We start from the raw sequence: 14,003 nt of genomic DNA on the forward strand, positions 1-14,003 counted from the left end.
AAAAAAACTAAAAAAAAACAAACTTGTAGAACTCAAATATGGATTTGTTTGAAGACATGTCAAATGCCTTGTCAACTAACTGAAACAAAATAAGTACAATACGTTACCTCTTTGGCTTAAACTAGACCCCATATCTAATTTGTAGTTTTTATTCAGTTTAAACATGTTGAAAGACACAAAATGTTCTTTGTTCATCTGTTTTCTGTTTTTGTTGACTTCTTTCTCTTTCAGGGTGTATAATGAAATCTCTTCTATGGATCCTGTGCACTCTTGGCCTGCTTCTCTGTACTGATGCAGACAGTGGTACAAAACCTAATTTTGTCTTTATGATGGTCGACGATTTGGGAATTGGAGACCTTGGATGCTATGGAAACACAACCCTCAGGTAGTTTGTTACTTTTTTGTTCTACGGGAAATCCACACTAGCTTGCTGCCTATAGACATGTTATCTGAATATCTCTTACCTTTTAGCCGTTATGTACTCTGCATATGAAGTAGTAGGCCTATACATTAATGCCATCAGTGTCAAGTCAGTCCCCACAGAATAAAAAGTTGCTCATGCAAGCGAAGTAGATTTTACATGCATGGGATTTTCCTTTTGATGGGTTCATATATGTTTCAAAGATGAAGAAAGTTTTGATGCTAGATGAATAGTCATCTCTAATGAGACTGTTGTATTGTGGTTGTCCTGGCCTGCAGGACGCCTAACATTGACAGACTGGCCCTGGAAGGGGTGAAACTGACCCAACACATAGCTGCTGCGCCGCTTTGCACTCCCAGCAGGGCAGCCTTCCTCACAGGCAGATACCCTATCCGGTCAGGTCAGTCCTGGAGTTACTGCTGAACTAAGCAGTATGTGCTGTTTTTAAAGCATTGTTGAGATTGTGCTTAAAAACACTTCTGTATGTGAGAGATTTCTGCTAAAGAGCAGGACTATTATTATTATTTGTCCTGTTTATCAGGAATCTCTCATATACATAAGTGTTTTTAACAGTACAGTAAGTTACAATAATAATAACTGTTATCACTGCTGAATTGTCAAAATTGTAACGTTTGCTAACATTTTTATTCGAAACCGTGATTTCTTGATTTAAAAATAATAAAATCGTGGCAAAACATTAAAAAAAAATTAATAAAATAAAAAATCTGATAAAAAACGCCCAGCCCTAATGACACTTTATTAAACAACAACTACAGCTCGTTCTGTCCGTTATACGTCATTACGTACTGTTTCTACTTCATTGCACATGCGCAAAACATTACAATTTCGGTTTTCAATTCAATCAAGTGTTTACATCTGTCCTGTCGAACTTAGAAAAGGTTTAAATCACCCGTTACAATCCAAATCGGATTTGTTTCATTCCGATTGACGTGGTTACATGTGACTTTTTTCATTCTGACTGTGCTACTAGTCTGATTACAGTTGGATTATCAGGGTCCATGTAAATGCAGCTACTGTTAGTGTACTTATTGTGTTCATGTTGCATTGCAAAACACCTTTGATGCTATTGAGGTTGGATACGGATTAAGTTAAGACAGGTTTAGTGGCATGGGTAGGTGTAAGGGAATAATCAACAGTGTGATTATTGATGTAATTACAGAAGTACAGTGTAAAAACATGTGCAACATGCACACAATAAGAGCACTGTATCAAATCATTAATTTAAATGTTAGTACATAGTAGTTAAAGACACTTAATATTAAGTTTTTCAGTTCATGTGCACATTATTATTTTTTCTCTTTTTTTGATGGCATAGGTATGGCAGCAAAAGGCCAAATGGGAGTTTTTCTCTTTACTGCATCGTCAGGAGGACTTCCACAAGAGGAAATCACCTTTGCCAAGGCTGTCAAAGGGCAAGGCTATTCCACTGCTGTAATTGGTATGTTACTTTCATAACCCTGGTTATCTAGTAACAGAGTCCTGTACAGTATATCACTGTGGGAAATGCCTCAGACGTGATCAATGACACGGTGACTGACCGACAGGCAATGACACTGAGGCCCCACCTCCTGTCCCTGCCGTCACCTACCATTGCGCAATCCTTAGCATATCTTTTCTTTGTTCTGACTGCAGCTAAGGAAGTGTTGTGAGACCAATATATTAGAGAACTGGAGTTACACCGTTAACCTTAAAGTGTAATTTCGCCGATTATCAATCCGCTTTGTATTTTTACAATGTCGGTAGTATACATGGATTTCTCGGTGACGTCATCACTGCTTGCGCACGCAACCAGGAGGCAAAAAGTCCCGTGGTCTTCGTACCGGAGTAAAGGGTTTAGGCTAGTAGCAAAGTGGTGGTGTTGTCGCTAAGTCAAAATGCCAAGGAGTTGTTGCGTAATTTATTTACATGCAGGCCTATCTGTTGTGTTTTATCTGCTCATTTAAATTATACATGTTGCATGTAATTCCAAATCTAGGCAAATGGAAGAGTACGTGGCACAGAAGGAGGAGGTTGTATGTTATATTCTTTCTATTCATAATTTGACGAGCTGCACATGACCACATAGCACTTAGTTGTATGCATCAAGGGATTTGTACGCTCTAATCATTTCTCTTGTATACACTTGGTGTCTGAATAAGATAATTATATATATCAGGCCATACAATTGCTGGCCACTTCTTGTCATCCACAATCCAAAGATCGTCATGTATTGCGTAGGGATCCGGCAAGATCTCACCATTGCTGAGAGTACGTTTTTTAATATAATCGCCACGGTCGGAGGTACTAAGGCTTCCCACATAATCCATCGTCAAATCTTTGATTTACAGTAAAGTAACGTTATATGTGTGCAGTCATGAAATGTTGCTGGTCGTAAAGTAACGTAAACAAGGTTAACTTATATAAAAGCAAATTCGGGCTCTATAGATGCTGCACTGCTAACATTGGCTATTACATTACAAACTTAGTCTAACATGATAATTCATACATGCATCACAGTATGTCCGGATTTTGATTCGTAAACAGTTTTACATAATGTTATATTAATATGAAACACAAACAAACAGATCCAACTCTGAAATTGCAGTTTATTATTGAGTCAACAAGAAATTGCAAACAATGCGAAATCTACGTTAATTACAATGTTCTTTTACAGAACTCGGCATAACAGATAGCGGTTTTCTGCCTCCTGGATGCGCGCGCATCCGGTATTGTTTGTATACAAGAAACCTGTGTATATGTAAACGAACAATGTTTACTCATTGTCTGTGTTACCTGGGGCTTGATGTATAAAGTTGCGCACGCACAAAAAAAGCTTTAATGTCCGTATGCAATATATCAGAATTTATTAAAAATTAACTTTACAATATGTGCGGACACTCTCTAGAGTCTAGACCATGCGCGGCCTGTTGACAAACCTGTACAACCACTGATGCTGGAGGCGTGCTGTTAATATATCATGTATCAGTATGATGACTACTGATAACTCCTGTAATCTTACCAACATTATGTAAACAAAATGTTGTTTTTTTTGTTTCACAGATATTTTATTCAGTTTCAATCAGGGCTGGGCGATAAAACGATAACGATAATTATCGCGATATAATTTTTCTCGATAAAACGATATCAAGAGTTCGATAAATGTTCCATAATGTTTATGCGCCAAAAGCGGAACGAAACTCATTTGAACAGCGCGCCACACGGACTATTTATCCGCTCCGCTCAAAGTCCAAACGGCAGCGCAGCGCGAGCTCACTAGAGCAGATGCGTTTACTCTGATCGGTCTCGGTCACGAGATCCAGTGAGAAGCGCTTGAATTCAGCGAAGAACACAAATGTCTCAGTGATTTAAACCAGTTTAAAGGGTAGATGAAACAGCGCTGACAAACAGGAGAAACACTGTGCACAACGATACTGTCAGAAGGCTTTTCCGTCTACAAATTCCCATCATTTACCATGGATTTACTGTAGCGTTAGCCTAGTAATATTAACTGCACCATGAAATGTGGGATATACATATTGAATTGTATTATATTATTAATGTAGACTATGTATTAAAGGACTAATGGAATATAATTACAGTATTTAATAATGTATTTAGGCTACTGTTTTTCATACAAATACCATAGAAACCATAAAGTTACATTTTGCCATGATAGTGAGGTGCTACAGGCTATGCCTGGTTTTATCTGTGGTTATCATGATCTAAATGCATGATACTGGATGACCAATGGTTAAGTTTAATAAAACTCAAAGTCAGAATATTACATTTTACCAAATAAAAATGAGCACATGCAGAAACTAAGAAATTAATTGTCCAATAAAGATATTTATTTTGTTAAGGAAAAATGACAAATGTTTGAATGTTCTACCTCAGATTTGTGAAATGTTCACCTGTTTGGTAAGTGTCATGATATGTTCTGACAATAAAGAGTAGTTTAAAACCACAATTAACGCTCTTGTTTCTACAACTTTCACTTAGGAGGAAAAATCTGCCCTTAAACTTGAAAGAAATAAAGATTTGATTTTTATCGTGATAATTATTGATATCGACTGATAAAAAAAAAAATGATCGTGATTTTTTTTTTTTTGCCATATCGCCTAGCCCTAGTTTCAATTTATATTTGCATTAGTTTCTTGAAAAGTTACTTTCATTATTATTGGCACAAAGGTAATTCCATATGACTTGCTGCTTATATCTTTGAACTGATATAGCACCCATAATATAATGATTGCTTCCTTAAGCCTTCCTGGGGTTACAAGCTCACTCTAATGTAATTGGTATAACTGATTCTTGCGACATGGGACAAAAGATGTCCAGCAAATTTACAAGCTATTGATTTAAAAAAATACCAAAATTACCACTCTGAAAAAAATCCAAGATTATGAATAGAATGTTACCACACATACCATTTTTTTTATTTTTTTTATCAAAATTGTTACATCAATGCTAAAAATACTGTGTTCTCTTTACACAATTTAATACTTCATATAGATTTATTAATGTCAAGATTGTGTGTGTGTGTGTGTGTGTGTTTCTATCTATCTATCTATCTATCTATATAAGAGTTCAGATGCAAAAGCCTCTAAGTGCCATCTGAAATTTTCTTCTAGAATGATCATTTTTATCAAGCTCATATATTTAAGTTCAGTAATTTCACTTAAATTACAATTAATAGGTAATTTGCATTGCCATTTAAGTGAAATTACTGAACTTAAATATACGAGCTTGATAAAAATGATCATTCTAGAAGAAAATTTCAGATGGCACTTAGAGCAAATTTGCATGTGAACGCTTTGTATAAATACAATATTAGGTAGGTCTAAATCTGGGTAATCACTTATATCAATGTTATATATATCATCATATCTTCCAGCCCTAAAACTTGTATAGTTTTTTGTCAGTGTTTATTTAAAAATCCAATTATGTAGAATATGCGATGGTAAATATTTAATTGATGAGTTAATACAATATAATATATAGGGTATGATTTTACCGCTAAATTCAGCATATTGACACAAAATGATAACTGCAAATCCAGCTTTTCCATGCTTGGAGTCCAGTTGTTTCTATGAATTGCAGCGATCCATTTGCTTCTCTGTTTTGTAGCTTTCGGCACTCTGTAAAAATATAGCCTACCTCAGATTTCTTGTCAAACCTAGTTGTACAGTCAATCGCAAAGCTCTCTCCTGTTTTAGATGTGTTTTGTGTTTTTTTCTGTCTTTCTGCCACTCAGTGGGCGTAACCACAGTCACTCCCGCCAACAGTGACATCATGGGCATACCCTCTATTATAGATATTTATGAATCATTTTAATATGCATTATTTAGAAACATATTCAAAAGTTTGAGGTCTGTAAGATTTTTTTTAAATATTGTCTCTTATCATAAAGACTGCATTTATCTGATCAAAAATACAGTAAAAAAGTAATAGTGTGAAATATTAAAATAACTGAAATATGATTTTTTTTTTTTTTTTGGATATATTTTAAATGGGTTACACTTTATTTTGATGGTCCCTGTGAAGGCCTCCTTCTCTTCCCTTTACCTCTGTACAGATGAAACGTTGTCAAAATAATTCCAGTTCACATCTATGCGGAAGCGATTAATAATTCTGTATTATACATTTTGAAGGCCAGACAAGTAATTTGTTGAGGTCAATTTCTAAAGAAAGACTACACGCCTGCGCACATATACAGTATATTAAAACGCACATACCTATAGACTAAACACGTAATACGCATGTGCACGCCGTCAGCGTTTTTGAAGTTTGCGCAGAGATAACTTCTTTTTTTTTTTTAAACTTGCACCTATTTCAAGGTTTGCGCTCTCGAGCCACTAGGCACTGTTGTTGTGCGAATGAGCGGGCCGGAGCGCGTTGAGGGTTTTCTGTTAGAACGGTGTCGTGTTAGCAGCCCCTAGGTTAAAAACTAATGATCTTTGCAACGGAAGTGAATCAATCAAAACTAACTTTAGCTGGACAATAACTTTATTCTAGAGCTGCTGTAAAGCCCAAACAATATCTGTTACTTTAATTTCCTATTATCATTGTAAAGCTGCTTTGAAACAATCTATATTGTTAGAAGTGCTATATAAATGAAGGTGACTTGACTTGACTTGACTTGACTTGACCTGACTCCTCTTTAAACATTCTGCTGACTATAAGTAACGTCACACCTACATGTCTACTAACTTTCATTAGTGTATTAGTTGACTATTAGTAGACGGATATAGTAAGTAAAAAAAGTTGACATTTACTTGGACAGTTATTATCTGTAGAATGTCTGTTGGGGGACCATCAAAATAAAGTGTACATCACTGGACCCCATGCAGTTTGCCTATAGAGAAAACATGTCTGTGGATGATGCAGTCAACATGGGACTGCACTACACCCTGAAAACATCTCGACAGACCTGGGACTTACGCAATGATCTTGTGGACTTCAGTTCGGCCTTCAATACCATCATGCCTGATCTTCTCACAGCTGAACTGACCAAGCATTACATGCCAACCCCAATCTGTCAGTGGATCACCAGCTTCCTAACAGACAGGCAGCAACTATTGAGACTGGGGAAACTCACATCCAGGACTCTCACTATCAGCACCGGTGCTGCTCAGGGTTGCGTATTCTCCCCACTGCTCTTCTCCCTGTACACAAGCGACTACACTGCACCCCTCTGTCAAGCTCCTGAAATTTGCAGATGACACAACAGTCATCGGCCTTATCCAAAATGGTGACGAGTCTGCTTACAGACTGGAGGTTGAAAAGCTGGCTGTCTGATGCAGTCATAACAACCTTGAGCTGAACACTCTCAAAACAGTGGAGATGATAGTGGATTTCAGAAAAAAAAAAAAACAGCACTGCCTCCACTCACCATCATGAACAACACTGTGGCAACAGTGGAGTCATTCAGGTTCCTGTGCACTATGATCTCTCAGGACCTGAAATGGGACACTCACATAGACTCAGCAGAGGTTACTACCTTATACCTTAGGTATACTTCCTTCGTCAGCAGAGGAAGTTCAACTTGCCACAGGAGCTGCTAAAACAGTTCTACTCCGCTGTCATTGAGTCTGTCCTGTGCTCATCTATAACTGTCTGGTTTGGTTCCAGATGGCTACCAAATCAGACATCAGGAGACTACAGCGTACAGTCAGGACCGCTGAGAAGATTATTGGTTCCCCCTGCCCAACCTCCAAGATCTTTACACACTTTGGACCCCACACACCCAGCCCACCTTTTCTTTGAACTGGCAATAAAGCTCTCTCTGGTTCTGATGTTGAAAACAATTGTCCTGCTTTTGGGAACTGCAATTCACTTTTGTAGTTTGTGTTTTGCCCTGTGTATCAAAATCAGTGATACACCATGATATACCACTGGATCAAAAGCCAGCAGCAGCTAAAGACTCATCTCAGGGACAAATGTGGGTTCACAAGCAAGTGGGGTACAGTGACAGAGCATGCAGCTCGCTGACTCACTTTGCAGGAAACAGTGCGAGTTGTAAAGCTGTCTTTGGGAAAAGTAGATGCTTTTCATCTTTTGTGGGAAATCAATGTTTGGTTCAAAAGGGGATTGAGAGAGTGTGTTTCACAGTTAGATCCCAGGATGGTTTTAGTGGTTTTTAAATTATGTGCATCCTTCACAAAATGACATATCCGTATCTCTCGCACACTTGAGTCACCAGTTGATTACTGTCACACATAATGAATGGGAATGTGCATTCCTCCACTTAACTGCCAAACTGTGCAGCTGTGGCAAGTGGGTGTCCCCCTGCTGATTTATGCATGCCTCCGCTGTGGTGTTGTCTGATCTGACCAGAATACAGTGATTTCAGTGAACCAGAAACAAGAAGAAATATAGCTGCAAGCAGCGATGACGGGCCCCAAGCGCCAGCGCCACCGCCACCCCTGTAACTTCAGGGCAACTGTGTATGATGAGCAATATGCATTTAAAGCCATAAATGTAAGAAGACGGGACTAGTTTAACATGGAGAGGTGGGGTAATGTAATTTTACCACAGGACGTCTGTAATAATAATGGCCAATTCGCACGGGATAAGATGTCTCAGTAAAACTAGCAGAAGTGGGAGGAGTAACTCGAATGACGCACCACCGTAACCTCCCTATTGTCATGTGCGTATTACGTTGCTTCCTGATATCATGTTGTGCGCAAACACATATATATATATAACCTAAATTTGTATAGGCCTAAATAAAACAGTTAGGTCCGGTTGTATGTATTAAATAAATTCAGATTGTATTGTGTTGGTAATAGGTACTTATCTAATGCTAAAAGCTAATGCCTCTAAAAAGTGCTTTGACCTCCTTTTGGATCTGAATGGTGTGTGTAAAACACTTGAGTTTTGCTACAGACTTGACGTCCCACTGCCTAGAACACAACTGAATGCTTTTTCAAGCGCCTCCATACTTGGAAAAAACGCGGAAAACTACTTTTAAATAGGAAATGACGGAATATTTACGTACATATTTACAGTGGGTCTATTCGCACGGGATTAGTATTACCTGAGGTAATTTTTTCGGACGTTTTTACTGAAGGTAAAAGTCTGCGTAATCTTTACTGATATTGTCCGTAATGATTACTGAGATGGCACATTCGGACGGGACTAAAATCACTGAGAAGCTCTGGTAATTATTACTTTACCCCAACTCTCATGTTAAACTATAGTCCCGTCCGAATAGGGTTTATGTCAAAGTCATTTGAATACGTTACATTGACTGCAGTCAGCTGGTGCCACTATGACTGTGAACCACATCCATGAGATCATTTAAATTTAAATAAACTGCTTGTGACAGGATGTCATAGGGCAGTTTCAGGTGATTATAAATGTATCATTTGCATCTCAAAATTTTGTACTTCCAGGAGGATTTATGTTAAGGTATATTTTTATATTTTTATTAACCTAATACGTAAACTAATTATATAAAATGATATTGTCAGGGCACTACAAATTAACTGGTTATATGCCCTTTTTTGTTATTAAAATTTATATTAAAAGATAGGGCCTACGACATTTCTTATCCTGAAATGCAAGCAACTGAACAGACAGCAATGAAAGGGTTAAACTCTAAACCAACAAGAGTGTAAAATAGACTTGGATTAGCGAAACATTAAAGGGATACTTCACCTCTGGGAAGATGAATGTGTATTTAAAATAGGTCATTTAAGTAGAAGAAATGTGAAGAAATTTTTTAATTTGGAGCTTTCTAGACTGAGAAAAGCCAGAAAATGTATTTTTGGCTTATGTGGATGAAAGACAACAACTCCCAGAATGCACTTGCTTCGCTGCCTTAGGAGGCCACGCCTACCGGTAAGAGTGCGCAGATGAAAACAACAAAGCTAGCCTACGTGATGAGTTTGCGAGGGATTTAGAGATCGTCCAAAATGTCCGGGATTCGGCATTTGCGTTCTACAGTCGCCATTCATCATGTTTACTGTGGCGAGCAGGACGAGGCTGACGGCCGCGGGAGAACAGCGCGAGGCCGGTGGCGTGATTACTGAGACGCGCCGGGTCTCGCATCTCTCACGGAGGAGCGGGAATTTTTCTTAGCAATGGTAAAACGCACATCAACCGATCACTTGTTTAGCGTTCATGTAAACACTACATTCAAATTCACCAATCAGAATGAATTCAGTTAGATTGAAAGGTGTGCATGTAAACAATGAATGGCGACCGCAGAAAGCAAAAGCTGAATCCCGGACATTTTGAACGATCTCGCCCGCCGGACAAGTCCGGGAAAAGGAGGATGGTTACTTACTCAGCTTTCTCCTACTATTCAGCTTTCTCCACAGAACAAGAGCCTGCTAGCTTAGCTTCCAAAGAAAGACGGCTGACACTGTGTACATTCTGACTGAGTGAGATCCCACCCTGTATGGGCGGGCTGAAAACATGCGGAACAACGCCATCTACTGGCTGTAGTCTTTAGCCTCTGTCCAGAAAATCCTCCGATGACGCAAAATGACGATTTTTGCGTCATCGGAGGATTTTTTCCAGACAAAAAATACATAAATCTCTTGTCTCAGGGGGATATGAGGGTGGAAAGCATGGTAATTCGAAAATACTACAGGTTTTCTACTAATACAAAGCTTAATGCTAAATCCTGAAGTAACCCTTTAAGTTTATCTGCTCCAAGAATAGCGATGTGATTATCGCGCTAGTGAGATATGTCATGTAAGTTGTTAAACTATATGTCATATAAGTTGCTAAACTATTTTACTGATAAAATCGTCAGAGCAGCGCTACCAACAGGTTTCTGTGCAAGTGTGTGTCTGTACTGTATGCGTGTGTGTGTGTTTTAGTGGGAGAGAGCTGGAGAAAGAGAGTATGTGCTTTCTGTACATAATAAAACATAATTTTGTGGCAAAAGAACATGGAAATAATTTGTCGTTGTTTACTATTTTTATTTGCTTGGTCAGTGTTGTTGTGGGTTTTGGTTCTTTTGCTGTTGTAGGCTGTAAGGACCTTTGAAATAACTGAAATCATTTGGAGAAGTGATATGGACATATAATACTGTCAAGACCTGCCTGGAACTACTTTAGCCGTGCGTTTCCCTGAAAATAATTGCACACCTCAGAACGTTTGTCAACCAATCATATTCAAGCATTCAACAGTCCCCTAGTAAAATTCAAGATAATTCATTTTTCTCCATTGAAATTATGGGGGTTGTAAGCTGTTCACTGTTCTGCCCTCAAACTCAGGCTCTCAGCAAATGAGTGAATTTATCGACTTTCCTCAGTGAAACTGGCCCTCACTAGATTCCAGTTCTTATAAATAAGGGGTCTTGAATGCAGACTAAATAACCTATCAACTGACAGGTGAGGTGAGGGTGGGCACACAAATACTGTGTAGCTGTCCAGTGCAGAAACTCTGTCATTTGCAATAACCCCTAGAGATTAACAACCCATGTCGAGGCCATTGGGCCCAACAGACAAAGGCACATCCTGAAGGAATCTACTTGTCCCTTTCCTGTTCTGAGACAGAGTGCAGAGAAGCAGATTGTCTAAATAAGCAGACACTCTGAAATCGACATTTCTCAAAGCCGCCTGTAACACCCAAGGGGCGAGAGAGAGACCAAAAGGTATTGTTTGATATTTGTGAGTCTGTTGTCTCTGGCAAACCTGGGAAATGTATTGTTTGCAGGTAAATGTCTGTGTGAAGTTGGTGAGATGAATACTTTGCAGGTGTGTCAGAATAGATGCAAGTTCATGAATCAATCTGTTGCACTTTGAGAGCAAAATGAATAGTTTAATTTAATTTAACTCCTTTTCGATGACCATATTGAAGGAGTAAAAAATAAATAAAAATATTGACTTGTGCCTGGACTTCTTTTAGTTGTGATAGCATCTCAGTCCAACTTATTTTCACACTGGTGTTTTTAGGAAGCCAAACAATTATATTATATTATGAACATTATTTATAGTGGCTCCTCCTTCTGCATCTACTTTTTCTTAGTGATATTTATTGCCATTTTATCAGGAAGTGACAATTTTGTTCTCTTCGACTGACTGGATGGCAACGGTGCTTATTCGCAAATGTTTTATGCGATATTACAATTTTGCAAATATGCTAAATTCGCAACTTAGGATGGAAACATAGCTACTGATGTAACAGCAGAAGTCTCATCAACTCTGCAGAGAACAATGCGGTCGCTCATGACTGAGCCGTTTTCCACAGTGAGATATTGGCTACGCACACACTGCCAGTTTTTGGGATTGACAACTGCATTTACTTACAGGTCTCATAAAGTCTCATAATGTTCCCTTCAAACAACATCTTACAGTAGCATCTCAAATACTGTCTGTATGAACATGCAACGGGAGTCCATAAAACTGAAACGTCTTATCACTTTTGACACGACAAGAGTCCAATCGAGTTGTGATTTCATCCGTCAAATCTTCATTAACCGACAGCAGCTTTTATATCTGGGTGAAGAGCAGAGCATTTGAGTTGCGTGTAGGTAGAACAAAAAACTGGCATGAGTAGCTCCGGTGGAGAGCAGTGACTGGGTCTAAAACCTTCATATGACCCTCATATCTCCATCGCTGTAAGTTACCAAAAGCGAAACCACACACTAAAACCCGCAACACACGGTAGACACATGTTTGTGCATTGCAGAGCATCTCTCTCGGACTATGACGTGACAGACAACTAGTTGTCCAGTCTGGTTGGTGAGTCCTGAAAATTTACAGGTGTGAGTTTGATTAAAGAATGTTGTTGTCACTCCCATAAATAACTGAAATGTGTGTGGACATAACCGTATTCAGGACTCAAATACATAACTGACAACCATATTCTGCTGCTGTGTGAACGTGGCAATTGGATGAACGTTAGAATGAGAAACATTAAATTCTATGCATTGTTTTTTTTTCTTTCTTTAATGTATCATTTTTTTTTAGGGAAATGGCACCTGGGTCTCAACTGTGAAGATAGTGCCGACCACTGCCACCATCCTAACTCTCATGGCTTTGACTACTTCTACGGCACCATTATGACGCACCTTCGGGACTGCCAGCCTGGACATGGCTCTGTCTTACATCACGTACATGCTCACATCCCATACAAGGCCCTTGGCATTGGTCTGGTTTCCCTGTTGTTACTCCATATTAGAGGGACAATAACTGTGACCAGGAAAGTAGTTTTTGTTTTTCTGGTCCTGGTAGGGGTGTTTGTGAGTCTCTTTGGTGTGTTGTTGTACACATTCCCCAATCTAAATTGTTTTGTCATGCGAGGGGCGGAGATTGTAGAGCAACCATATACATCAGAGAACCTCACTCAAAGGATGACCAGTGAAGCCATAGAGTATCTGGAAAGGTATGTGTCTACTTTTTATGTCCATGTTAAAGTGTAAAACGTTTTTTTAGGTACCCAGTTTGAGCTTACAAATGCAGTTACTGAACTAATATCAAGGGAAATTGCCAATCCAGTTTAGAAAGGTCTGTATTGAAATTGAAGGTCTTGCTTAAGCCTTTGCATTATTAATTTGATTAACCCTCTGAATTTAAAGGTAGACAGATTTTATAACACTAGGATTCATACACTTGCTGGCTTAAAAAAATGGTTATAGAGGAAAAACTGGGCTAAAAACTGCACTAAATGATTGAGGATTACACATGTCCAGAATTTTAAGTAGTTTCGAACACAAACTCTCACACAGAAACATGCACCTTGTTGCTAGGAGACAAATGACAAAAGAAAACAGTATGTGTTCTAAAATTGTCTCAAAATATCAAACACTTTTGAAATTCTCTGTCTGAATGGAATCAGTCTGAACCTAAAAAAGAAAATGTCTGTGCCCATCATACACTCAGGGTCGGCCTTAGTATTTTGGGGGCCCTGAGCAGATTTTCAAAATGACGCCCACCTACCTACAGCAAATTTGACTTTTTTTAAAGCAAACTTTAAGTTTATTTTTTCCCTGACTGTATTGGCAGATAGGTAGTTAAGCATAAAGCTCACTAAATTGATACATTTCTCTGAGACATTGTATGTCAGTTTGCTTCTCATAAAAATATATATTATTCTGAAATATTGGTTATTGAAAACATAA

At 38.5% G+C, this 14,003-nt stretch overlaps 1 protein-coding gene across 1 annotated transcript in view; it reads left to right on the forward strand.

Moving 5' to 3' along the window:
* The window catches only part of sts (steroid sulfatase (microsomal), isozyme S), a 32,653-nt gene that overhangs the window by 747 nt on the left and 17,903 nt on the right, over positions 1-14,003 (forward strand). Inside the window, exons 2-5 of the mRNA XM_084402838.1 lie at positions 232-385; positions 700-821; positions 1,758-1,880; positions 12,853-13,267. Coding sequence (XP_084258964.1) covers positions 240-385; positions 700-821; positions 1,758-1,880; positions 12,853-13,267 — 806 coding nt within the window. The 5' untranslated portion in view covers positions 232-239. The remainder of the gene's footprint in view (positions 1-231; positions 386-699; positions 822-1,757; positions 1,881-12,852; positions 13,268-14,003) is intronic.

This window comes from Rutilus rutilus (genome assembly GCF_951802725.1).
Source record: "Rutilus rutilus genome assembly, chromosome: 2".
In the NCBI taxonomy this organism is placed as follows: domain Eukaryota; kingdom Metazoa; phylum Chordata; class Actinopteri; order Cypriniformes; family Leuciscidae; genus Rutilus; species Rutilus rutilus.